The sequence below is a fragment of the Hyperolius riggenbachi genome, chromosome 8 (genome assembly GCF_040937935.1).
Source record: "Hyperolius riggenbachi isolate aHypRig1 chromosome 8, aHypRig1.pri, whole genome shotgun sequence".
NCBI classification, from domain to species: Eukaryota; Metazoa; Chordata; class Amphibia; order Anura; family Hyperoliidae; genus Hyperolius; species Hyperolius riggenbachi.
In genome coordinates, this window is record NC_090653.1 from 224295652 (window position 1) to 224322960 (window position 27309).

The window sequence follows — 27309 nt, forward strand, 5'->3', positions numbered from 1 at the left end:
TCCCAGTGTATTTATAAAGAAGATTCTAAGGAAAGGTCATTGAAAAATGCAGTAGACTGCAGGAGGTTCTGCAGACACGCTAAAAAAGGAACTCAGTTTCAAGTACGTTTTGGAGAAGTGCTGTTTATGTCCTTATGTGTATAAACTATTAATGGTTTGGTCTCAGTATCTAAAGCTGGAAATATTGCCAAAACATGAATTAGCTGATGTCCTAGACCAGACAACTAGAATATTTTGTTATCAGAGCCTGCTTTGCTTTAATGTGTATGGATGTTTTCCCAGATTTTTCCACCTCGATTGTCCTCCCTCCTACTGCGTAATATAAATAGACCATATTTGAAACACACACACATGAAGACAAATCTAGGCATTGATTTTGGTCACTTAAAGTCACCATTCCCAATCTGTCCAAAGCTCAACTGAACTGAAACGGACGTTTTTTTTTTTGTTTGTACTTTCTCAAGTTCTCCACAATCACTTTGTTCCCACACTTCTTTGATTATCTGCCTGTTCCCAAAATCCCTGTTCATAATAATTACTTGTAAACCCAGGAGAATAAAGAATAACAGAATAAAGATGGTTTACAAGAGACAACACTCAGAAATCTTAAAGAAGGAAAAGAGACCTGATTATAAAGCTCTGTATTAGAGAGGCAGGAATCGGTGGGAGTAAACGACAGTAAGTCATCCACTGACTAGTAAATTATTAGATGTCTGAAACTCCACCACCTCCATAAGTAAGACCACCGTGGCCAAGCAGGCAGACAGGGGTACCTGGACGGTTGCTTACATAACACGGTGCTGTCCTTTCAACTTCCAAAACCCAGTGCACTTTAAGCAGTTTGCTTGGTATTGGCAATGGCTGCACCTTTAGGGCATTTGCTTCTAATGTAGGGGTGGGCAACGTTTTTCTCGATCGGGACACATTCCTCTAGAATGCGGCCCGGTCCTACTATGTCTCTCTCTCTCTCTCCCTCGCTCCCTTTCTCCATCCTTCCATCTGGAATTGAGCGTGCGAGGAATGATTGGTTGTAACTGACCCAATGACTTGTTCCAGCAGCGATCTTCAAGGCAACGACGGTGTCATGTGACACGCTGGTAGGTACTGATTGCATGTCACATGATGCTGCCGTTGCCATGGAGATTGCTGCTGGAACAAGTGATTGGATGAGTGCTTTGTGTTGTTGCATGCTGCATGCAACTTTGAAAGGATGGTGGGAAGGAGAGGATGGGAGGAATCAGGCCCTCTAGGGACAGGCCGGCTTCATAGCATTCGGTCTGCGGGCCGTATTTGCCCACGGCTGTTCCAACATGTGATGTGTTTTTGTATCTGATGTATGTGGAATGAATTATGTTGCTTCACCTTGCATTTCTTTGATCACATGATCTCCTCTTTTTTTTTCAAGTGCTCTTCTGACTTTTTGAGACGACCTATGTGAATACAGCACATAAGCAACTCAAATGCAGAAACAACTGCTAAAGCACTTAAAAGCTATGATGCCTATTTAGAAAGTTTGTGATCAATCTGATTACCAGAAAAGTGCCATGATTTCTGTAGAACAGTTTTCACACCACAATATGCATTTATGTGGCACCGCCATCTTGTTTTCACCGCTAACCGCACCAGGAATCGAAATCCGTGATTGACATATCAAGAAAGCTAATCACTCAATTTATTTATTCCCCACTTTAAACATGGAGAACGCCATAAGTTATGATGGAGAACTGAGTATTTTTCAAAAAGATTGGAGTATACAACCATGATGAAGATGTATTGGTCACACACTGCTGCTATTTCTGACAAGATGTAAGCGCCATAGCTTTGTACCAGTTATTCCACTCAAGTGCTGAGCTATGCAAATCGCCAATTTAGGTTTATTACAGTACAGAAAGTAAAGCACTGATCTCTACCTTAATAGACTCAAGCTCCTATTTTAGAGATATGGTGTTTTAAAAAAATTCATTAATCTTTAAAAGTAGTGAACAAAACAATGGTCTCTTTTTTTGTTTTTTTAATTGACCACTTCTTTTTGAATTACCCCTATAATGCTTCTGCCGTACGTAATAAAAGGGCACCTGGAAACTTGGGCACCCGGGAAAGCCGATGATAGGATATCGGTAATTTTACCGATATTTTACTATTAAAGTGTAAAGTAGGAGCATAAAATATTGGTATTAAATACCAATATTTTACTAAAGCTAAACCGAACCCTACTCTCCCACAGAACCCTCCCCCCGACGCCTAACTCACTAGCTCTCCCCGTGCACAAACCCACTACGTGAAACTTAACCTAAACCACCTCCCCCCGACGCCTAACCCTAACCATCTCCCCCCGTGCACAAACACCCTACCTGACACCTAACCTTAACCACCTCCCCCTGATGCCGAACCCTAACCGTCTCCCACCGTGCACAAACACCCTACCTGACACCTAACCTTAACCCCCCCCTGACGCCTAACCCTAACTGGCTCCCCCCATGTACAAACACCCTACCTGACACCTAACCTTAACCACCACCCCCGACGCCTAACCCTAACTGGCTCCCCTGTGCACAAACACCCTACCTGACACCTAACCTTAACCCCCCCCCCCCGCACAAACACCCTGCCTGATGCCTAACCTTAACCACCCCCTACACCTAACCTTAACCACCCACCTCCCACCACCAAACCTTAAACACCCCCCCCCCCCCCAGCCTAACCTTAACCCTTCCCCCCCACCAATAGCTACAGAAACAAATTAAAAACATAATTTTGGGGGGTACATTGAAATGGTGGCATTGAGGGTAATTTGGGCATCTGCCACTAGTGCCCACATGTCCTGTTATCTTGCTGCTGACCTTCACGTACATATGCCCTTATAAAAAATGGGAGAAAACAAAATGATTATATTTTTTATCATTTGTAAATAAATCAATATCTCCATTTATTTTTTTTCTATTATTTTTATTATTTTTCATCCCATCACTGGTTCTGTTAACATTGTGATATATTAAAAATGTACAGCAAGACTTAATCTGACTTACCTCCATTCCCATACGTCTCTAGTAATCTAGAATCCTCTAAGTGACTTTCCCATTGAAGATGATGTAGTGCAGTCTTCCTCCACTCTCTTTCTCCTCTATTTCACACTGTACCTGTGTCACGTCCCATTATATAGATCCCTCCTCCTCCCATTCTTGTCATCAGCCACTGACCTCATTCTGTTATTACTGAACCTATCCTAAATGCTTTAGTTACTCTTCTCACTCTTTTTATGCTCTTATTATTACATTTTGAAGATATTTCTTGAGGAGGGAGGGTTTCTAATTCATTTTACATGCTTGTTACATAGTTCTAACCTGATTTTCCAAATACAATAAGCAAAGTAAAAGCAACATGGACACAAGTGGAACCTTATTTGTAAAAACAAAAAGTTAATTTACACTTACCTGATGTTTCTTCCAGCCCCCTGCAGTCTATCTGGTACCTTGATTTCCTCCTGGCAGGACTGGTGCAAGGTTTTTGTGGCCCCAAGCAGCACATAACTTGTGGTCCCAGTTAGAGGCCCCTTCTCCTGTAATAATAGGTAGCCAAAGGGCCTCCCACTGTATGGGGCATTGGTGTCAGTGGGGGTATGTAGCTTCCTTCTGCCTCCCCATCTCCAACACTCAGATCAGGGGTGACCCGAAGAGAGGAAAGCAGTGCACAGTAACTGTGCCGCACACTTCACATGCAGGAAGTGAGCAATGATCTCACTTCCACATCTGAAGTGTGCTCCATGGTCACTGCTCCGTTCTCCCCTCAGATCAGCTGCAATGTGCACAGAGATCTGTGTGTGAGTGGAAGGAAGGCAACGGCAGCCATACAAGTTAAAGGTGAGGCTCCAAGCGGCCACTTGGTAAATCAGCACCCCTGCCTCCTGGTACGCACCGCTGTGTCACTGTCACTCCATGTGCTGTCCTGGCCACGTGTGTCTCCTCAATTTCCCTCCCCTAGTCAGGATCATTCTGCACCTGCACATCTCCTAAAACTTGCAACTGTGCCGACACAGAATGCTCCCAGCCAGGGGAGCGTGATCAAGGAGGTACATGGCCCAAGCCGCACATGTGTAGTCGTCCTAGACTGGCTCAGTTGGGGACTTTACCAGGGCTGACAGTAGCAGGTGCAGATTGGGAGGACAGCGAGGGACCAGATAGACTGCAGGGGGCTGAAAGAAACCCCGGTAAGGAAAAATCTACTTTTTTTTTTTTACTTAACCATTTACCGCCATCCTAACGTATTAAAACGTCATGCTTACCTCTATTAACAGCAACATGACGTTTTAATACGTCGCGCATTCCCGCCGCTGCTACCGCCGTGTGTCCGCCGCTACCGCCGCCATTACCGTCGGGATCCCGTGCTGGGCGATTGGGGAAGAGGACTGAACAGTCCTCTACCCAATCGCAGTGCCTGGAGTGAATGGACGTGACCGCGAACAGCGGCTACGTCCATTCACATAAACAGGAAATGTAACAGTTTAATAAAGTGTGCAGAAAAAAAAAAAAAAAAGTGAACACGTCCTATGAGTGTTCACCAGCGCCATCTTGTGGCCAAAAAGTATATTACACTTACAAAATACATACATTTTCAAGTATATACACATCATTAATAAAATTACACTTCCAACCCTCCCCCCCAAAAAAAACACTTGTAAAAAAAAAAAATCAGCTTAAAAAAAATAAATAAATAGTTGCCTTAGGGACTCAGCTTTTTTTATTCTATATTTTATGGGGGAAAATTAATTTTAATTTATTACATAGGGGCTTGTAGTTATGGCCAGAACAAACAGAAAAATAACCACTTATATTTCAAAATAATATACTGTCGCCATACATTGTGGTAGGGACATAATCTAAACGGTTTAATTATCGGGACCACTGGGCAAATAAAACGTGTTTGTTTTATCCACAGGAGAATGTTTAATTTTAAAACTATAAAGGCTGAACACTGAGAAATAATGATTTTTTTTCTTTTTTTTTCTGTTTTTCTCATTAAAATGCATTTAGAATAAAAAAATTCTTAGCAAAATGTACTATCCACAGAAAGCCTAATTGGTGGCGAAAAAAACGAGGTATAGATCATTTTCTTGTGATAAGTAGTAATAAAGTTATTAGGGAATAAAAGGGAGGAGCGCTGACAACTGAAAATTGCTCTGGTCCGTTAGGATAAAAACCCTTGGGGGTGAACTGGTTAAAGAGACACTGAAGCGAAAAAAAAATTATGATATAATTAATTGGTTGTGTAGTACGGATAATTACTAGAAGATTAGTAGCAAAGAAAATATTCTCATATTTTTATTTTCAGTTATATAGTGTTATTTTTTTCTAACATTGCATCATTCTCTAATTTGTGCATTTTACACAACACTCAGCATTCTAAATGTTTTTACAGAGCAGGCTGTCAACTATTGACCTGTCCTCTGGCAGAGATAAAGATAAAATCCTTGCCTGACAGCTCAGATAACAACCTTCAGAACTCAGAGCTCTCTGCAACTTTGAAAGAGCTCAATGGCTTTTTTGCATAGATAACAACTGGAGTCTCTTAACTCTTCCTGTACTGGAAACAACATTATACTTATGTCTCTGCTCCTAATGTTTTATTTCTTAGCTGTACTACACATACAAATCATTATATCATAATTGTTTTTACACTTCAGTGTCTCTTCATTTAACTAATGAAAATGCTGAGATATATTAACCTCTGTCTTTACATGTCTGCCTGTTCAGTTGGGCGCCATGGCTTTGGCTCTGTGACTCTGTGGTTTCTGTGTGCTGCTATAAGTGCAAACAACCTTCACATGGGGACCACACAAAAAATAAACCCCCGATGAGAGTGCAGCAACCAGAAAAGTCACAACTGACAACAATATCCGATACATATCATTTAACATCGCTTTTCCGGTAGGAGGGATTTTTTGTCTCTTTAAAGAAACACTGAAGTCTCACAAAAACCCACTTTTTATTTCAGATTGTTCTATAGTATTAATGTGCCACCTAAAATGCTGCATACCCGTGGCTAAATACTGACTATAACCCCCGAAATCCCTGGGCAATAATCCACAACTTTCTTGGTCGTGGATTTTGCTGTCCTAAGGAGGCAGAGCTTTGGGCTGTTGCTCTGCCTCCATTCAACGCCATCAGCGCTGATCGCCGCCTATGAAAGAAGACTGAGAGGGGCGGGAGAGGCGACCATCAGCGCTGATGGACGTGAGTAGAGGCAGAGCAACAGCCCAAAGCTCTGCCTCTACTAGAAAGTGCCGTACAAATCTTCCGCTGAGGATTTCGGGGGGTAATAGGGAGTATTCAGCCATGGGTATGCAGCGTTTAAGGTGGCACATTAAAGAGAATCTGTATTGTTAAAATCGCACAAAAGTAAACATACCAGTGCGTTAGGGGACATCTCCTATTACCCTCTGTCACAATTTAGCCGCTCCTCGCCGCATTAAAAGTGGTTAAAAACAGTTTTAAAAAGTTTGTTTATAAACAAACAAAATGGCCACCAAAACAGGAAGTAGGTTGATGTACAGTATGTCCACACATAGAAAATACATCCATACACAAGCAGGCTGTATACACCCTTCCTTTTGAATCTCAAGAGATCATTTGTGTGTTTATTTCCCCCTGCAGCTATCTTCCACTGAAGTGTCAGGCTGTTTCTTCCTGCAGAGTGCAGACAGCTCTGCCTGTATGTAATTCCTCAGTATGTGAAAGCCCAGCCAGCTCAGAGGAGGATTTATCCAGCTTGTAAAAGATAAGAGAGAAGAGAGAAGCTGCCCTAATCTAAATTATACACAGGCAGTGTGCAGAGAAGGGCCTGGAGGGGGGAGATGCATCACAGAACCACAACACTGAAGAACTTGGCAGCCTTCCAGACACAGGCTGACAAGTCTGACAAGAGAGAGATAAGTTAATTTATTACAGAGATGGTGATAGTAGAACGTGCTGCAGTAAGCCAGAACACATTAGAATAGCTTTTGGAACTTGTAGGATGATAAAAAACAGGATGCAATTTTTGTTACGGAGTCTCTTTAATACTATAGAGCAATCTGAAATAAAAGTGTGGGTTTTTTTGAGACTTCAGAATCTCTTTAAAGTGGATCTGATATAAACTGTTACTCATTACGTAATTGTGTTCCTTACATATAGTTTATAGGGCATTCCTCAAGCCAAATACTCTTTTTGGTTTGCTTTAATACCCTAATTCCCTATAAACTAAACATGCCTCGCCTAGGCACTCTGAGACCCATGTAGCAAGGGCTTATGGGAGCTCAGTCTGAGCAGGAGGAGGTGTTACTAGCCAGAGATGGCAGAGGGAAGGAGGGAGGGGGAGATGGGAGTGACATTTTCACAGGCTGAGGGGTGGAGATACAGAGCAGCTTGCCTGTGTAATGATCACAAGCAAAACATTGCTGCTGTTGTATCACAAGAAGAAGTAATCATATACTGTAGAAGCTGTTTGCAGCTAGATTTCCTGTATAAACTATCTAAACTTTAGATAAGATATATAGACAAGTTACATGTTATAGCTAGTTTTTCATCTCGGATCTGCTTTAAGCCCTTATACTTTCCTAGTGGTTCTGGGTCACCATGAGCTATATGGGTAAACCAGTACTTTATGTAGTTACCCATTGCCTGTTACAAGGCTAGTAATTCCCTTAGGTAAGCTTACTTTCTGAAAGTGCTTACCTGACTGCAGATCCATGTCCGAAAGAAACATAGTTGCACTGTGATTTGGGGTCCTTTAGTGTTGCCACACACATCAACCTCTTAACAATCGTTCAGATAATCGGTTAAAAACGTTCTTTCAATGACTGATCTGTAATTGACTCACACTGTAAAGAGCAGGACAGGATAGTAGGTTAACGTTAGGCCTTACATGTGGAGGGTGGCGGGGCTGTCTGCTGTCTTCTTTTTTAGGCACTTATGGGAGAGATTAGGGTTAGGCATTAAGTGGTGGTGGGAGGGGAGAAGGGTTAGGCACATATAAGGGGGGTTAGGCATTAGGTGGGGCTATCTTCCTTTCAGGCACTTATGAGAGAGATTAGGGCATTAGGTGGAGGGTTTAGGTTAGGCACCTGTTAAGGTAGCCATGGACTGGTCGATTTGCCGTCAGATTCGACCAACAGATAGATCCCTCTCTGAATCCCTCGAATCTGATCAGAGAGCGATCATATGGCTGCCGTTACTGCAAACAGATTGTGAATCGATTTCAGCATGAAACCGATCACAATCTGTGAAGCTTCCGCCGCTGAGCCCACCTGCCCGCCAGCTATACATTACCTGATCTGGCCGGCGCAACTCCCCCGGTCTCCGCTGTCTTCTTCTCTGCGCTGGTCTCCGGTCCGGCTGGCTTGCTTCACTGAACTTCCTGTCCAAGGGAAGTTTAAACAGTAGAGGGCGCTCTACTGTTTAAACTTCCTGCTGGGACAGGAAGTTCAAGGAGGCTGCAGCCCTAGAGCCCGGAGCGGAGAAGAAGACAGCAGAGACCGGGGGAATCGCGCCGGCTGGAACAGGTAATGTATCTCCGCTGTATTGCGTTGGTCGTTGGGCATTCGAACGCCGCTATCGACGCACTCCCGATCCGCCGGCGCTCAAGAAAAATCTTCCGCACGGACGGATTGACGACGATTGATTTCGGACGGAAATCGATCGTTCTGTCAGCGTTTGCGCGACGATTTCACAGCAGATTCGATCACAGTGATCGTATCTGCTGTATATCGGCGGGAAAATCGTTAGGTGTATGGGCCCCTTAAGGTTATTAGGGTTAGGCATTAGGTGGGGGAGTTCAGGTTAGGCACTAAGAGCAGAGGGTTAAGGCTCATACAGATGTCCAACATGCACACAACCACATGACCAACATGACAAACCACACAACCTGACGAGCCACATGACCTGTACGTACACACGCCTAGACGGCTAAACAACCAACTCAATTAACATACTGCGCACGCAACAGGACTGACCGACTACACATTCAAAACAAGTAAATGTCTTTCAAACAACCTGTACACACACACCAACTGCATGATATCAGACCAACATACATCTGACAGTTGAATTGATCAAGCCGCCTGTTATCAGTTGCTCATCAAGTTGTTTGCATGCGTACACATGCTTGATTATCATCCAACAGACTAAAGTCAGATGATAATCAGGCTGCCGGTTTGTCAATGTGCACTTAGCTTTACACTTAAAATAGGTGCTGGGTAGTGCATAGTAAAATATCGGTGATTTAACCACTTGACACCTGAGGAATTTTTCCTCTTGTGGACCAGAGCAATTTTCACCTGTCAGTGCTCCTCCCTTTCTTTTACCAATAACTTAATCACTACTAATCACAGCGTAATGATCTATATCTTGTTTTTCTTGCCACCAATTAGACTTTCTTTGGGTGTACAGTATGCCAAGAATTATTTTATCCTAAATGCATTTTAACATGAATAATAAGAAAAAAAAATTATAAAATGCATTATTTTTCCGTTTTTGACCATTATAGTGTTAAAATAAAACATTCTACTGTGGATAAAAGCCACACATTTTATGTGCCCTTTTGTCCCGGTTATTGCAACGTTCAAAAAATTTCCCTAGTACAATGTATGGCGCCAATATTTCATTTGGAAATAAAGGTGCATTTTTTCAATTTTGCGTCCATCACTAATTACAAGCCCATAAATTAAAAATTAATAGTAATATACTGCCTTGACATAAATTTTTAAAAAGTTCAGTCCCTAAGGTAACTACTTATATATTTTTTTTTTGATGAAATTTTTTTTTCCCCCTTTTATAAATAAAAAAAAAAGTTTGGGTATTATGGGAGGGTGTGGGAGGGAAATAGTTAATTATATCAGTCAGTGTGGGGATTTTTATTAAATAAAATGCAATTTTGGTGCAATATACTATTTGGCCACAAGATGTCCTCAGTCGTCATTTCCGATTCAAGTACATAAGCACGTGAATCGGAAGTAATCCGTGGCTGTGTAACACAGGAAGATATAATGAATGCCGGCGTCTCGTAGACGCTGGTATTCATTGAATCGGGGACTTAGATTTATGAATGGGACCTGCGGTCCCATTCATTAACTTCCCCTCTAAGCGGCGGTAATGGCGGTGCGCACGCACGCGCGAACGGGAGCGAGCGGGGGCTGCATGCCGCTGCAGACTTGTTTTCACGGCCCTGCTGCATCCTGTCTTTTTTAAAGGGCCGTGAATATACTGCACGGCATGCAGCAAGTAGTTAAAGAGACCCTGTAACAAAAATTTCAGCCTTATTTCTTCTATCCTATAAGTTCCTATACCTGTTCTAATGTGGTCTGCATTACTGCAGCCTTTTCTAGTTGCACTGTCTCTGTAATATATCTAATCTTCTTTTCTTTGGCAAGCTTTGTCGACCCAGGGAGGAATGCACTGCCTCTGCTGTGTAAGTTATGCACGCCCCCTCCACTCCCCCCTCTGCTCTCCTGTGTGCTGTGTGTATGAATCACAGGCAAGGTCTCTGCTCACAGCCAGCCTTTCTGTGCTCATGGAGCAGTGACCTGACCTTGTGAACAGCTGTGAGTGCAGAAAGATCAGTTCAAAGCCCAGACAAGCAGCTAACGCAACAAGTGGAGTAACATTCCAGCAGTCAAGTCAGGCTTGAGAGGAGCCACTGCAAACAGGCACCTGCTCGGATGATGTATTTCCTGTTTGGTGGCCATCTTCATTGTTTACAAAAACAATGAATAAAACTGTGATTTTATCACCCAAGAAAGCAGCGGGGTGTGGCAAAAATGTCACACAGGGGGTTAGGAGAAGACAACAAACAGGCTAGTACGTTTATTTATGTAAGAAAAAAATTTTTGCATGCAAGCTGGAATTATTAGCATCTCATTGACCGTCTCTTCTCACCGATGGATTATGTAAATACACTCACATGAGTTCTCAGCTAGAGGGGTATTACTCTGCTCCTTTTCCGAGGCTGTCACTGAAACATTCAGGCCATATGCAATTGACTTTTTCTCCTGAGTTTTCTCCTAGGAGATACATTTTCAACTTCTATTTAAAATAACTTTTCATCATTTTGCAATTGAAAAAGTATTAAAAAGTAGTTGAAAAAGTACCATCAAAATAATTTTGAGCATTTTCTTGCTTGCTGTTGGTATTAAAGGGCATTTTATTGACAACTTTAAAAATATCACCTAAGAGCAAACTCATGTGAAAAGGTGAATTGCATATGGGCCTCAGTGTCAGACAACAGAATACAATCACTTGTACAGCCGATTGTGAACATTACTTGCAGGACATGATGTGACCAATGATGACATACAATAAGTCGATGGATTGCAGGCGTGAAAAAGGGACGTCTGATTTCACCAAGCAAAATACAGTGGAACCTTGGTTTGCGAGCATAATTAGTTCCGGAAACATGCTTGTAATCCAAAACACTCTTATATCAAAGCAACTTTCCCCATTTGGGTTAATGGAAACTCAGGAATATTTCTTCCACAATCCAAAAACATTTATAGAAAAATATTTAATACAAAGTACTGTACTGTATAAAACAAAGATGTAAACAAGACTTTCACTATAACTAACAGAATCATTGCTATCTGGTGGTTCTCCCCAACCTTTTTTGTGTGTGTGGTTTTAGCAAGGAACTTATCCAATGACAGTTGCTTTTGAGGATTTCATGGAAATGTGACATTGTATAGTCCCTACACTTAAAGAGACTCCGTAACAAAAATTGCATCCTGTTTTTTTATCATCCTACAAGTTCACAAAGCTATTCTAATGTGTTCTGGCTTACTGCAGCACTTTATACTATCACTGTCTCTGTAATAAATCAATGTATCTTTCCCCTGTCAGACTTGTCGGCCTGTGTCTGGAAGGCTGCCAAGTTCTTCAGTGTTGTGGTTCTGCTTCTTCCAGGCCCCTCTTTGCACACTGCCTGTGTGTTATTTAGGATTAGAGCAGCTTCCCTCTTCTCTCTTATCTTTTACAAGCTGGATAAATCGTCCTCTGAGCTGGCTGGGCTTTCACATACTGAAGAATTACAGACAAGGGCAACGCTGTTTGCAGGAAGAAACAAGCAGCCTGAAACTTCAGTGCATGAGAACAGGAGGAAAGAAACACACAAATGATCTCTTGAGATTCAAAAGGAAGGCTGTATACAGCCTGCTTGTGTATGGATGTATTTTATATGTGTGGACATACTGTACATCAACCTACTTCCTGTTTTGGTGGCCATTTTGTTTGTTTATAAACAAACTTTTTAAAACTGTTTTTAACCACTTTTAATGCGGCAGGGAGCGGCGAAATTGTGTCAGAGGGTAATAGGAGATGTCCCCTAACGCACTGGTATGTTTACTTTTGTGCGATTTTAACAATACAGATTCTCTTTAAATACAATCCTGCAGCGTCAAAGTGGGAAGAGCAATCGGCTCAGTTGTGGTGATGTGACGCATGTATATGTTTTTTTGTATCAAGACGTTGCTTTTATATCAAGTCTAAACATTTCACAAAAAAATGTCCTTGTATTTCAAAGCTCTCAAACCAAGTTAGGCTAATTTCACACCAGGACGTTGCGTTAGAGGGGGCGTTAAGGTCGCATAACGTCCCCCTAACGCAATGCCTGGTGGTGCTGGATCTGGACGTCAGAGTGAGCCGCGTTGTGCAGCTCACTCTGGCGTCAGTGATGCCGTGATGTGCACTCTTGTGCGCATGCGGCATCACGTGGTCCCGCCGGCCAATCGCCGCACAGAGCGGCCGCTCCAGGAAGTAAACACTGCACGTCACAACGTGCAGTGCATATTAATTAGCCATGTGCCTGGCCGCACTCTGCTCCTCCACAAGATTACTGAGCATGTGCAAGTAATCTAACGCGGCTCAGCCGCGTCTAAAGTACTGCATGCAGTACGTTGTCTTGTGACGCAGCGTTACAATGTAACGCAACGTGGGCACTGTGAACAGCCCCATTGATTTTTCATTACTGTGCGGTGGGCTGCATTACAGGCTTCTCTAACGTCCGCCTGTAACGTCCCACTGTGAAACCAGCCTTACTCTCAATCCAAGCTCTTACTGTATTGTTAAACTTTACAGATATTCTCCATTTTAAATGTGTAAATTAGTAGTAACTAATACCGATATTTTACTACAACTTAAAGAGACACTAAAGCGAAAAAAAATATGATATAGTGAATTGGTTGTGTACTATGAATAATTACTAGAAGATTAGCAGCAAAGAAAATATTCTCATATTTTTATTTTCAGCTATATAGTGTTTATTCTAACATTGCATCATTCTATAATATGTGCAGATTACACAGCATTCAGCATTCAAAATGATTCTTTCAGAGCAGTCTGTGAACTAATGACCTCTCCTCTGACAGAGCAAAAGTAAATAGTTCAATAACAGTTGAGATAATAAGTCAGAAAACAGCCCTCTCCACGACTTTGAAAGTCGTAGAGCTTAATGGCTTTTTTGCATAGAGATAACAACTGGAGTTTCTTAGCTCTTCCTGTACTGGAAACAATTAGGCCCCGTTCACACTGCACGCGTTTCCAGCCACGTTTTGGAAATGCGTGCAGGTGGCCGACACGCACGACATCAGACATTGCATAGAGTGCAATGTCTGATGTTCACACTGCATGCGTTCCGGACCTGTGCGGTCCGGGAACGCATGCTGCACGCATTTTTTGCAAAAACGCGTGGCTGTCCCATTCACTTTTCAGTGATGGGATCAGCCACGCAACGCACACAAATGCGGATGGCATGCGTTGCGTTCCGCATGCGTGGCCATCCGCGCTTGTGATGTGAACGGGGCCTAAGACTGATGTATCTGTTCTTAATGTTTTATTTCTTAGCTGTACTACACATACAAATCATAATATTATAATTTTTTTTTCGCTTCAGTGTCTCTTTAACCTAACACTATTCTCACACAGAACCCTCCCTTACTGATGATTAACCTTAACCATTCCCTTCCCTGGTCCTAACCCTTAAAACCTAACCATGCCAAGCACTAACCAGGCCCCCACGCCTAACCTTTAGGAAACACCCACCCACGCCCAACATTAACTGCCTCCCCCCCCCCCTCACATGCCTAACAGTTATGTATATTGGACACCCAAATGTCACACTGTAGCCACTATTTATAATGGCGCATATGACGGCGCCCAAGTTTCTTACAATAGGTGGTGTCTAAATCTCCCTCATCGGATGGATTTCAGCGGGCGCCAATTAAATCTGTCCTGTCCCCTTTCACTATGCTTTAAGTAATACTTGTGATAGGAATGAATGATGTTTAATATTTCTAGGGCCACCAACCTGTCACCTACAAAGGTTAGTGTTTGAATCCAAGCACAAAAAGCCACCATAAATGAACAAACAGTGTGACAAATCAAATAAGTAATTGAAACCATTTGGGCTCCACTGCAACAACACTTCTGTAACTGAAAGCTTCCACATAATTAGCCGCATCTAATCCATTGGCAACATGAGACATTCACATCAACTTTTACTCTAAATGAGATTTTCTATGGCAGAAATGGATAAGCTGCTCATTGAAGGCATTGTTACAGGACACAGACATACTTTTATTCCTAGAATCAAAGTTCTGCATTATTTTAAAGGTGATCCGTGGCAAAGGGGTAGTATATACAAAGTATGATCCATCACTATGTCTTTGAATAAGCTGGCCGCTGTTGGCAATTTTTATGGCATGGAGTCATAAACTATTTCACTGTGCCACTGCATGCAGGTAAGATCAAAATAACTTTACCAATGTAGCAACAGTTAGTATTAACCGAATAGGTGGGCTGGGGTAATGTGGCAGATGGTGTCAGCAGAGCAGGAGCAGTGATGACATGGGAGCTGGTGTCAGCAGAACAGGGGCCTGACATGCAGTGGCGTACAAAGGGGGTAGTGCAGAGAGCGGCCAGCCCCGGGTGTCAGCGTGCAGGGGGGTGATAACTGACCCCCCCCCCCCCTGCAGCTGGACTGTCCCGGACCACGGCCGCTGCTGCTACCCCCTTGCCATTAACTCACCTGCTTCCTGGAGTCCAGCGATGTCAGACTTCCTGTTGCCGCTCAGTTCTCCCCCTAGTGCTGGCATGGCTTCCTGCACGCGTGTAATCACATGATGCAAGAAGCGGTGCCAGGCAGAAGGGAAGAGCTGAGCAGTGACAGGAAGTCTGCAGACATTGGTGGACTTCAGGAAGCAGGTAAGATAAAAGCATGTCTTCCATTGCCTGCTATACTCTGCACATCTACCTATACAGGGGGCAACTATTCCAGACTATCTATGCTGGGGGCAACTATTCCAGGCCATCTATGCTGGGGGCAACTATTCCAGGCCATCTATGCTGGGGGCAACTATTCCAGGCCATTTATGCTGGGGGCAACTATTCCAGGCCATCTATGCTGGGGTCAACTATTCCAGGCTATCTATGTTGGGGGCAACTATTCCAGGCTACCTATACTATTCCAGGCTACCTATACTATTCCAGGCTACCTATACTATTCCAGGCTACCTATACTGGGGGCAACTATTCCAGGCTACCTATACTGTGGGCAACTATTCCAGGCTAGCTATACTGTGGGCAACTATTCCAGGCTAGCTATACTGTGGGCAGCTATTCCTGGCTACCTATACTGGGGGCAAGTATTCCAGGCTACCTATACTGGGGGCAACTATTCCAGGCTACTTATACTGGGGGCAATTATTCTAGGCTACCTATACTGGGGGCAATTATTCTAGGCTACCTACACTGGGGGCAACGATTCCAGGCTACCTATACTGGGGGCAACTATTCCAGGCTACCTATACTGGGGGCAACAATTCCAGGCTACCTATACTCGGGGCAACTATTCCAGGCTACCTATACTGGGGGCACCTATCCTTGGCATTACCCACAGCAGCTGTTCCCAAAGCCAATTACAGTGCCTGTAATGAATGAAAGCCGGCGTCAGTGAGACGTCAGCATTCATTCACAGAGTGAAAGTAAAGCACAGACACATTACACTTCCTGTGTACTGTGAGGAATTAAGTGTATATATATGTTATTAGTTTTTAATCCCTTTCAGCTCAACCCCATAGATACCAAAATAAAACACTTGTAAAAAAATTACATCATTTAGAAGAAATACATAAATAATCCGAACAAATATAACAAATATAGATAACTTAGGGATTTCTTTTTAGTGTGTATGTCATGAGGGTATATTACTGTTATTTTTGTAAATATTGATATGTGCTTGTAATTATTGATATAGTATAAAAAACACTAAATGGGAAAATATACCTTTATTTCCAAATAAAATATTATCACCATGCATTGTACTTACGGTACTAGGTAAACAATTTAAACGTTGTAAATTTTCTTTGTCTAATAACCCGGGACAACTGGGCAAATAAAATATGTGGGTTTTATCGATTGTACCACATTTTATTTTAAAACTATAATGGCTAAAACTCTTAGCAAAAAGTACCACACAAAGAAAGTCTATATTGTGGCAAAAAAAAATATAGAGATCATATTGGTGTGATAAGCAATGATAAAGGTATTGACGAATGAATGGGAAGAGCCTAATGTGAAAATTGCTTTGGTTTTTAAGGGGAAAAAACCTGTGGCTGGGAAGTGATTAAACGATACCAGAGCTGAAGAGCTGGGGCATACTTAAAACGTGTGTGTGTGTGGGGGGGGGGGGAGCAGGCATGTATTCGGTGCAGTCCTCATGCCCACATCTCCTCCCATTCTCCTCCGCACCCCTCGTTTACACTGGATTTTGGTATAAAGGAGGGGGCAGAGGAGTACAGGGGGGAGCGGTGGGCATGAGTACTGCACTAATACATGCCGAATACCCCGTTTTCAGTATATACTTTGGCTCTGGTGTCCTTTAACTAAGAACTTTATCCAACGTACCTTTTTTTCCCTCACAGGTTTACTTTAAGAAGGGAATGGAGTACTTCAGAGGTTTCAAGTGGATACAAGCTCACTAACCATCTCTTCCTACTCCCATTTGTAAATGACATTCGGGGTCAGCAAGGGGCGATCTTTGCAATGGGATTAAAAACAGCAACAAAAATCTGACAGACATTCTAACACCTCCCTACTCTATCCAAACATAACAAGACAAATGACTTTGGCAACAGCAACACGTTAATGTCATACAATAAATTACTAAACGCTTGTAATTATGATTTAGCAATAGGGTTGAAATATATTGCCAAATATATAATTACATTTTCTATGATGAATATATAATTTAGAGCGCTTAATTGTATGCTATGTGTATTATTAGAGCACGGTCTCTGGTGCCTGATATTCTGCATGTAGAGAAAACTGAAAACCGTATATAATCGAATATAAGCCAATCTGAATATAAGCCTCAGAAACCAGGAAAAAGTGATTGATTTGAGTATAAGCCCCCTCCCCAGTATAGCTAGCCAGATGTGCCCCCAGTATTAAGTAGCCCTCTACTCAGTATAAATAGCCAGATATGCCCCCAGTATTAGGTATCCCCCTCCTCAGTATAGCTATCCAGATGCAACCCAGTATTAGGTGGTTCCCTCCTCAGTATAAATAGCCAGATGTGGCCCCAGTATCAGGTACCCCCCTAACCCAGCATAGATAGCCAGATGTTTCTCCAGTATTATCTAGGTGCCTCCAGTATTAGGTAGGTCCCCCAGCATAGATAGCCAGATGTGCCAACAGTATTAGGCAGTCCCTTCCCTAGTATAGAAAGACAGATGTGGCCCCAGTATAAGTTAGCTCCCCTAACCCAGCATAGGTAGCCAGATGTGCCTCTAGTATTAGGTGCGCCCAGTATTAGGTAGATCCTCCCAGCATAGATAGCCAGATGTGCCCACGGTATTAGACAGTCCCTTCTCTAGTATAGAAATACAGATGTGCCCCCAGTATTAGGTTGGTCCCCCCAGCATAGATAACCAGATGTGCACCCAGTATTAAGTAGTCCCCTCCCCAGCATAGATAGCCAGATATGGCCCGGGATCTATAGCCCTGTCTGTTGCACTTGCAGTGCCTCGTTTCTATTATATGTCCTCCACTGGCTGAGGCTCACCTAATGAGAAAAGCCACCACAGGTCATCATAGAGAATAGCCACTGCGTGTGTGACAGAAAGGGCTGAAGATTCAACCCCTGAAGGACAGTATAAAGCTTCTGTCACCTCAATGTATTGCTATGCTATGTATCTGTAGGAAGTGATGGTCATGTCTAGGAGAACTTATGGAGAACCATATGATCATTCTGTTAAGGTGATACATATGCAAGTGTTTGATTTGCTAGTATTTGCTAGTCATCATGATCCTGTGCTAAAGCAGGATGTGACCACAGCAAATCAGAGCTTTGCAAATCTTTCAGCTGATCAAACAAATTACATGCTTCTCCATGAGTTCTTCTAGACATGGACTCCAGGCTTTGCCTCTTCACCCCCAGTCCATCTATTGCCGGTATGACCGTAATGGACTTGTGTTGTATGTCATTTTGCAGAATTTGAATAAAGGAACATTGATGTTCTTGACTGCAGTAGTGCCAGAATTCTGTTACTCTTATCTCCACCTTAGTCCTTCTCGATTATAAAAGAGCATACCACTTGGAGCAGGGGTCAAGAACCTTTTTGTCTGAGAGAGCCATAAACAAAACATACTTTAAAATGTAATTCCATGAGAGCCATACAATATGTTTCAAACTGGGACAGTAGGGCTCACTTCCCTGTTGCCATGGTGGTGTGTATACAGTTCATCCGCCAGGCAACGGAAGTGTCAGACACGTCGTAGCTTCTCTTGGGTTTCAGCAACATCAGCAATTTCCCCGAGAGCCAGACAGGAGAAATACCGACTAACAGCTTGTACAATTAGCTAGCTGACTTGGGGGTTGATTCACTTTGTAGGATGAGATCCCCTCACTTTGATTAGCCTATTGGGCCAAAATGCGGTGATCTTGTCCTACAAAGTCACTGGACCTGGCAGCGTCCACAGTGGGACAATTGGAGCAGCAGTTCGTTTTGGGGTGGCGTGAGTAAGTTAGTGCATGCTACAGCAGTAATGCGCCTAGTTTGAACATTTTATTTGCGCTGCCACACTAAGCTGCTCTGATTGAGCAGTGTAGCTTAGTGACTCAACTGCTCCTGATTTGAATGTGGGCCAGATGTAGTCATCAAAAGAGCCACATCTGGCTCCCGAGCCATAGATTCCCTATCCCTGACTTGGAGTATACCAGCATTCACTCACCAACAGCTCCTGCCCCTTTTAGCACTGCTAACTGCCTCTTCTTACTGTCTTCACTGCTCTTGCTAGTACCTGGTGATCCTTCCATTGCTTTACAAGAGGACATAGATTAGAATGGAAAACCATGCAAGGTAATATAAGAGAGTCCATCAGCTACGAGGACTAGGAAATGAAATGGCCCAGACAATTAAAAATTTCCAGATATGTGTAAGCAAAAAACTGGGTCTCAGCGAACACACAACTATTTCAAAATATCCATAAGCATCAATCAGTAACTACGGTTCAGAGTGGTTTGGCTAAATAAGAAAATGACACAGAAAAAAGCAGAACCCATCGGCATGCCAAAGCACTCAATGAGCCATAGATATGTGAAAATAGAAAAACATTTATTTTAAATATACTTAAAACAATCCTAACAAAGTTATTAAACTCAATGAGCAAAGATAGTATGATGGGAAAAAAACGGTCTGTTAGCCTAATCAGCGGTTAGCCACCTGCAGCCTGTATTAGCATCAAGTCCCTCAGCACAGAATATGCTATAAGATATTTGTAGCAAGCAAAAAGTTCATCCTAGTTAAGGAAAAGTTCCTGATAGAATATGGGCAAACTTGATATAACATGTAGATACAGCGTTTTGACAGAATATGGGCAAAGGCCAGCATGGCTCCATATGAAAGTTCTGATGGTAGAGAAAGCACCTATATGCCAAAGACTCCTGGGTACATCACATAGTAATTAGTACACTTGGGATCCGCTGTATAACTGACTCTGGTGCAGACCAGAAAGTCCTGCTGCCAATAGAAACCAAGAATCAGATCATGTAAATTGCAGATGTCCAATCGCAACATCCATGGGATCCAAAAGAGGCTACTTTGATCAATTAGATGTATAGCCAAAAGTTCTATACTTGAAAGAAGAGCTGTGTTCCAAAAACGTATGGCAAAATGTGTATAGCTACCACTCCTGGAGACTCATCTTTGCAGGAATAGAGGGAGTCCATGTGCCCACTGTGCAGTCCATAGGCAGATGATGGAAGGAGATTAGGTAGAGGGAACATCAGGCTGGGTGGTAGTGAGCTGTAAGGGCTCAAATGTCGACCGGTTTCGCCGGTAATCCAGCTCCTCAGGAACTCAGACCGAGTCTCTGCTACCAGTGAGATAGCGTGAGTTCCCGACGCCATAAAAGGCGTCTAACCCGGCAAGCAATGGTGTTATATTGAAGGAGACATCCTCATTTTTGAAGGTTTCTCATCCACAAATACCAACATTTTATGCATTGCCAAAGATTCACAAATCTATTACTAATCCACTAATCCACCTGTGGATCTCTGACTGAAAATGTCAGTAAATATATTGATTATCATTTACAAAAACATGTGCAAACTTTGCCTTCATATGTACAAGATACCATGCATGTGCTGCACATTCTTGATGGCCTTCATGTGCGTCCTGGTACCCTCCTGATGGCGGTGGACGTTGAGACCCTATACTCCAGCATATCTCATGCCTCATGCTGGTGGTATTCGAGCAGTGGCCAAATATTTGGATACATTACCTCACACTGAGATGGATCACTCCATGTTTCTGTTGGAATTATTGGAGTTCCTGTTGACCAACAACCATTTTGTTTTGGTGCCTCCCACTACCTCCAGGTGCAGGGCACTGCGATGGGGACAACTTGTGCCCCGTCATATGCCAATTTGTACCTGGGGGCATGCTAGGCAGACAATTTTTCTAACGATAACCTGGTCGAATACCTCTGCCATGTGGAAGCATGGCACAGGTACATTGACGATATCCTACTCCTGTGGACAGGGGATGAGTCACTCCTGTTGGAATTCATGCCATGAAAAAAGGGTGCCATGAAAGAAGGGCCAACTGGATAACGAAATGGCGCCGGTGGATAACGAAATCTAATAATGATGAACATCGTTGTCAAACTCGGTTAACGATAAAACAGACAAGAAATAATAACGAAAATATATTAACCTTAAAAATCATTACGTAATTCAACAATACAGCTTAACCCAACTATACTCTCACACAGAACCCTCCCCTGGTGGTACCTAAAACTAACCACTCCTCTGGTGGTGCCTAACCCTAACCACCCCACCCCCTGGGCGGTGCCTAACCCTAACCACCCCCCGGTGTTGCCTAAAACTAACCGTCGCCCTGGGTGGTGCCTTACCCTAACCACTCCTCCCAGTGGTGCCTAACCTCTGCAGAAACACCCTTTTACCCATACAAATGATAATATCTTTGATAAAATAAAATCTGTACATATAAACAAAATAATATGATAAAAACTATAACGTTACAAGCTTCTAAAAGGATAACATACTTCAAAAACGTTAGTGTTCTAATGTTGTTAACGATATTTATCATGGCGCCCTTTTTTCTGCTTTTTTGTCGTAATGATAATTGCATTAGAGTCTATGGCGGCGCCCTTTTCGTCCACCCTCATCCGTCGCCCTTTTTTCTTGCTAGCTAGGGAACAGATAGTGATTACTATTTTTCAAATGTAATCATTACCAGTGTACGGATATACTGTAATGTCTGAAGGAGGGCCTTTTGTGGGCCTTTATGATCAAGGGCCCCAGTGTAGTTGCAACCTTTGCATCTCCTATTGCAACACCACTGCCTTAAGTCAACAAAACGGTCATAAGATTTAGCTAATATGCCTGCAACCTACTGCAGAAAATGGACCTTTCACCATGTAATACAAAAATAGCCATAAAGAATGGCTGTGATTAATGGGATTACTGAGCTGATTTCCCTAACACCACAGACAGTTTATGAATTACACAGTTCTCTCCTCTGACTACCAGCATTTGTCTGCCATGACCTTCAACAGTTTGCACATTAGCTCATTGTTACCGAGTGTGTCTTTGTCAAGGCAGCCAGCAAGCATCAGAAGTAATGTACTCACAGCAAACATCTCACACCTTCCAATGTGACAACTGCACAAACAATACATATTTCAGGCTTTTCTGTCATGATGCCTGTAGCTGCCAACATTTCCTGCTGTGCACACCATCCTACACCTTCTGTCCAAAACACTATTTCTTTACTTACTGGTAAATCTGCACTCTACAGTCTTACACATGCTAGCCAGATGGTTCATCTAGATTCCTGTTACTGTGGACTCAGTAGGATGTAATTTACTTAATTCAGACTACACGTGTTTTCACCTCAAGGATGGAAGCAATTCTCCCCTGCCAGGGCTGCTCCCATTCATTCGCCAATAACCTTATCAATCCGAATCACCACAAATTAAACTTTTTGTGGGCAATACTTGTTTTAAGTAATTACTTTATTTTGTATGTATTTTTAGGCAACCCCCCCCCCCCCAAAAAAACACACTATTTCTCCAATTCCATCCCCTGTAGTTTTTAAATAAACAATGCTACTATAAGTAAAACCCACCCCATTGTATCTGCCCTTTAGTCCCGGCTATCACAACATTTAAATTATGTTCCTAGTACAATGTATGGCACCAATATATTATTTGAAAATAAAGGTGTATTTTTTCTGTTTAGGGTTTTTTTTCTGTGTGCGTGTCCCATCAATTGTAGGCCCTTATGTACTAAAATAACAGTAATAACAGTCATAACATACATATTAAAAAAGCTAAGTCCCTAAGGCAACTATTTATGGATTTTTTATTACAATGTTTTTTGCTTGTTAACTTGGTTGGGGGCTTTGGAAGGAATTGATTATATAATTTTCTTAAATAAAAATACATGATGTGTGTAATTTAACTTTTCTCCACTAGATGGTGATAGATACACTCCATGGACTACCGGGAAGTGTTTAATTTTTTTTTCATTTTCAGTCACAATCTTTGTTATGAATGGATATGGCCCCTGATCAGGGTCATGTCCATTCATTACCCACACTGGGATTGGTTAGGGGATGCCTTGCTTCCCTTTCCAAACCGCCGAATCATAAAACTGCATGGGTGCGCAGGGCTGCTGCCCCGTGCATGAGCGTGCTTAAACACTGGACGCGGACGCGCGCCCAGATAGACTTGAGCAGCGCCTATCTGGATGAGCATACTCTTCCACGTAGGCTAAACCGCTTAAGTCAACAGAATTTTCTAGACATTTCCATAGATGGACCATTATACCTCCATTCTATAACAGTCCTTGAAACGTAAAATCAATTTAAAAAAAAATCCTATTTGATAATTGTGTTTTTAATTTCTTACTAACCAGAAAGTTGCTATTTCACCCATTGTTGGATTTATCAATGGGCACAGTAGGCACATGCCTAGAGGTGGTGCTAAAAGGGAAATAATCATTGCCAGCTCCACTTCTCTTCCACTGCCTGCTGCTGTCTGCCAGCCCTGCTCCCAAATCATACTTCTTATAAGGAAGCACACTGAATTATTATTTGCTTCTTTGACTGCAAATAATAATGAATATAGCACTTTTACCATGGGAAGACCTCTATGGGCAGTGCTGGATATCCTCTTAGGAACCATAGGCAGGTGCCTAGATGTGCCACTAATGGAGAGGGACCCTGCTTGAGTGAGACATTTTTTTAACTTATAGAATATTTTATGCAATTTGTTTTTATAAGATGTGTCCGTATGTGTGCAGATAAAGCAGTGGCATTTTAATGATTGATAAAGTATTTAAATGCAGTAATGCTGTAGAGAATTAAATAGCTGTGTAACATAGGTGTGGATCTAGTGTAAACCAGCACTAATTCAATGAGGAGACCTTAGGCAAGACTCCCTAACACTGTTACTGCCTATAGAGCATGCCCTAGTGGCTGCAGCTCTGGCGATTTGAGTCTGCCAGGAGAAATGCGCAATATAAATCTTTGTGTCTATGCATGAGTACATGGAGATCACATTACTGCTATAGCGGCACGCAACGTGCACGGTGCCAAAAGCATCTGCTTCAGTTATTTTCTTCCAATAAGCAGGGTAATGCAACAAACTCCCAAGTAGGGACTACTAACAAACCTACACTCTCCAGACAAGGATAGTTGCAGAACTTTATCAGCATGTCAATGTATATTTAAGTATTTATATAGCACCAACATATTACGCAGCACTGTACAGAGTATATTGTCTTGTCACTTAACTGTATCTCAGAGGTGCTTACAATGTAATCCCTACCATAGTCATATGTCTACGTATGTATTGTGTAGTGTATGTATCATAGTCTAGGGCCAATTTAGGGGGAAGCCAATTAACTTATCTGTATGTTTTTGGGATGTGGGAGGAAACCAGAGCCTGTAGGAAACCGACACAAAGACGGGGAGAACAGACGGAATAGCGCTACCGTGTTTTCCCGAAAAAAAGACACTGTCTTATATTATTTTTTCCTTCAAAACATGCGTTAAGTCTTATTTTATATATTTTGTTAGGGCAGCAAGATCCCCATTCCAAGATCCTCTTTTCCCTCCTGGTGACCCCCTCCTCCAGAAAGACGCATCCCCACTCTCCACTGTCCGACGACACATCGGTAATCCAAGACGCAGATCAGCGGTAAACTGCTGATGATTCCTCCACCGCTGCTTTATTACCTGCTAGCCCCGTTCTCTGTTGCCCACCGGCATAATTCAAACCGCATATCAGCGGTACACTGCGGTAAAGGCAGCTCGTTACACTGTAACAGCACTTCCATGTACAGGAAGTAAACAGAGATGGCAAAAGAAGTAAAAAAAATCCTGATGTGTCACGAGTCTAAATAAATGTAGATATGATGGGAACCTAACTTACTTAGAACCATGACACATCTGGAATTTTGTTTTAAAGCGAACCTGACCTCAGAACATCTTCTCTGCTCTAAAAGATACACAACATAATAACCTAAAAACAAAAAACAAAAAAACATTTCTTTGTTACAGCTGATACAAATCCTAAAATAAATCTGCAGTTTCTACTTCCTGATTCATGGAAGCAGACATATTGTTACCGTCCTGTGCTTTCAAATGAGCTTATATGCCATCTCTGCCATGGCAGTCATGTGATAGCAAACAATATACAGGAGGAGCACCAAAGGATCTCCAAAGGAAATTAGTGTGCCACGGTCAAGATCTCTGTGCCCTCAGAGGTCTGCAGCAATCCAAAAACAAGTAGGACCGGCACCACTCCAGTAGAATGTATTAAAGCTCTTTATTCAAACATGAATGGCTCAGCAATGACAGACGCTGTTTCGGGCATAGCCCTTTCTGAAACTGCAATAGCCTAAACACACACCAGTGCACTAATCTTTAAATAGCCCACCCCCTGTAAAAACACCAATCGGTGTCCTGCTGGGCGTGGTGAACAAAGTGGACCTGATGGGGAACTAAAGGCATAATATGCAAAAGCAGTTACCTGGTAATGAGCCATTTACCTGTCTCCTGTGTCAAACATACGTAGACAAACGAAAGGACCAATCACCGATATGGAGGCAGGAGGAAATGACGTCCACCCTCCTCTCCGTGCGCCGCTGCATCAATAAGCGGCTGCACGCGATGAGGAAGTCCACACCCGTCACTGGAGCGCATCACCCCAGCAGAGAAAAGAAAACAATAGATGCCGGTCCCACTACAGATTGGCATCTATTGTTTTCTTTTCTCTGCTGGGGTCCGGCTGTTGACACGCAGGCTTGTTGCCTGGTTACCGCCGGACCCAGCGTACTATTGGAGCGTCACTTCCGGCTAAAACCGGAAGTTCGGGGGACAAGTGGAACGTGTGATGCGCTCCAGTGACGGGTGTGGACTTCCTCATCGCGTGCAGCCGCTTATTGATGCAGCGGCGCACGGAGAGGAGGGTGGACGTCATTTCCTCATATTATGCCTATAGTTCCCCATCAGGTCCGCTTTGTTCACCACGCCCAGCAGGACACCGATTGGTGTTTTTACAGGGGGTGGGCTATTTAAAGATTAGTGCACTGGTGTGTGTTTAGGCTATTGCAGTTTGAGAAAGGGCTATGCCCGAAACAGCGTCTGTCATTGCTGAGCCATTCATGTTTGAATAAAGAGCTTTAATACATTCTACTGGAGTGGTGCCGGTCCTACTTGTTTTTGGATTATGGCAGTCATGTGACACAGGGGAGAGATCAAATTACAAATTCAGATTAGACACAAATGAGGGGGAATTAAATAGTCTAAACTCTGTAAATACATACAAGGTGAATTTCTCTATGCTTTCCTTCTGTCCTGTGCAAGAGTCATATGTGTTACAGACAATGGGCTGCATTCACCGTAATAGCTTGTACAATTTACAGGCGCAAATAGGCAAGTGATGTAACGTACATTTGCGTAGCATGCATTGCTTGTGTTCTAATATTCATTTGTTATGCAAACCTATAACAGCAGTACTTGAAAAATAATAAAACGGTCAGTTGGTTACAATTACTAAAATAGAATGTACAAAAAACTGTGTCGTTTCCTTTTAATCTTATTATAATGAGGCTGATAGTTGCCTGTGCTCGGCCCTCAGTCCTGCTCCTATTGGAAAAATGCTTGTGAACAAGACATCAACATGTTTTTGTGTGGAGGAGTTTGTTCTGGGACATGAATAATTATTTTAACAGCGAGAAATAGGATTAGAGGAAAGTCAGCTAATGGATTCGATGTAAATGTAATTTAAATTATCTGGAGTAGGCCGCTTCTCCCCGCCCCCGCTGTTCTCTAGTAGTACAGGACTCATGCCTTATCTGTAAAGAAGCAAGCGTAGCTCGGAAAATGACTGAAGCGGTGCATTCTGTGCCTTCCATTGTATAAGCTGCTGGTAGTGCTATCGAATATTCTGTGCCTTTCCCTCATACATCTATTGTGCAGTGATAATAATGCAGAACGTTCCCACATATTCTCATGAAAGGAAATGGGAGCAGTGTGACTCTACAATTGCATGATGGGACGTTGGCCGCTAAATGATTTTCTTGAAGTTCCTGTGGAATGTTCACCTCACAATAGTCCGCTGGCTGACATTTTATACAAGAGGGAATGCCTGCAATGTCAGCTTCTCAGTTTATCAAAACCGCTAATTACCTTTTGCTGCCATAGAAAAAATATGTTCCCTATCAATTTACTCCCCTCCTCTCATTTGGCGGGGGGGG

General features: G+C 42.7%; 1 protein-coding gene across 2 annotated transcripts in view; it reads right to left on the minus strand.

Moving 5' to 3' along the window:
* Positions 1-27309, minus strand: part of AVPR2 (arginine vasopressin receptor 2) — a 270138-nt gene that overhangs the window by 49355 nt on the left and 193474 nt on the right. Inside the window, exon 1 of one of the 2 annotated variants that reach the window (XM_068249755.1) lies at positions 3027-3103. The exons of the other annotated variant lie outside the window; for it this stretch is intronic. Within the exon in view, the coding sequence (XP_068105856.1) occupies positions 3027-3038 (12 nt within the window). The 5' untranslated portion in view covers positions 3039-3103. Of the gene's footprint in view, positions 1-3026; positions 3104-27309 lie in introns of those variants that run through there. 2 annotated transcript variants of the gene reach the window in all.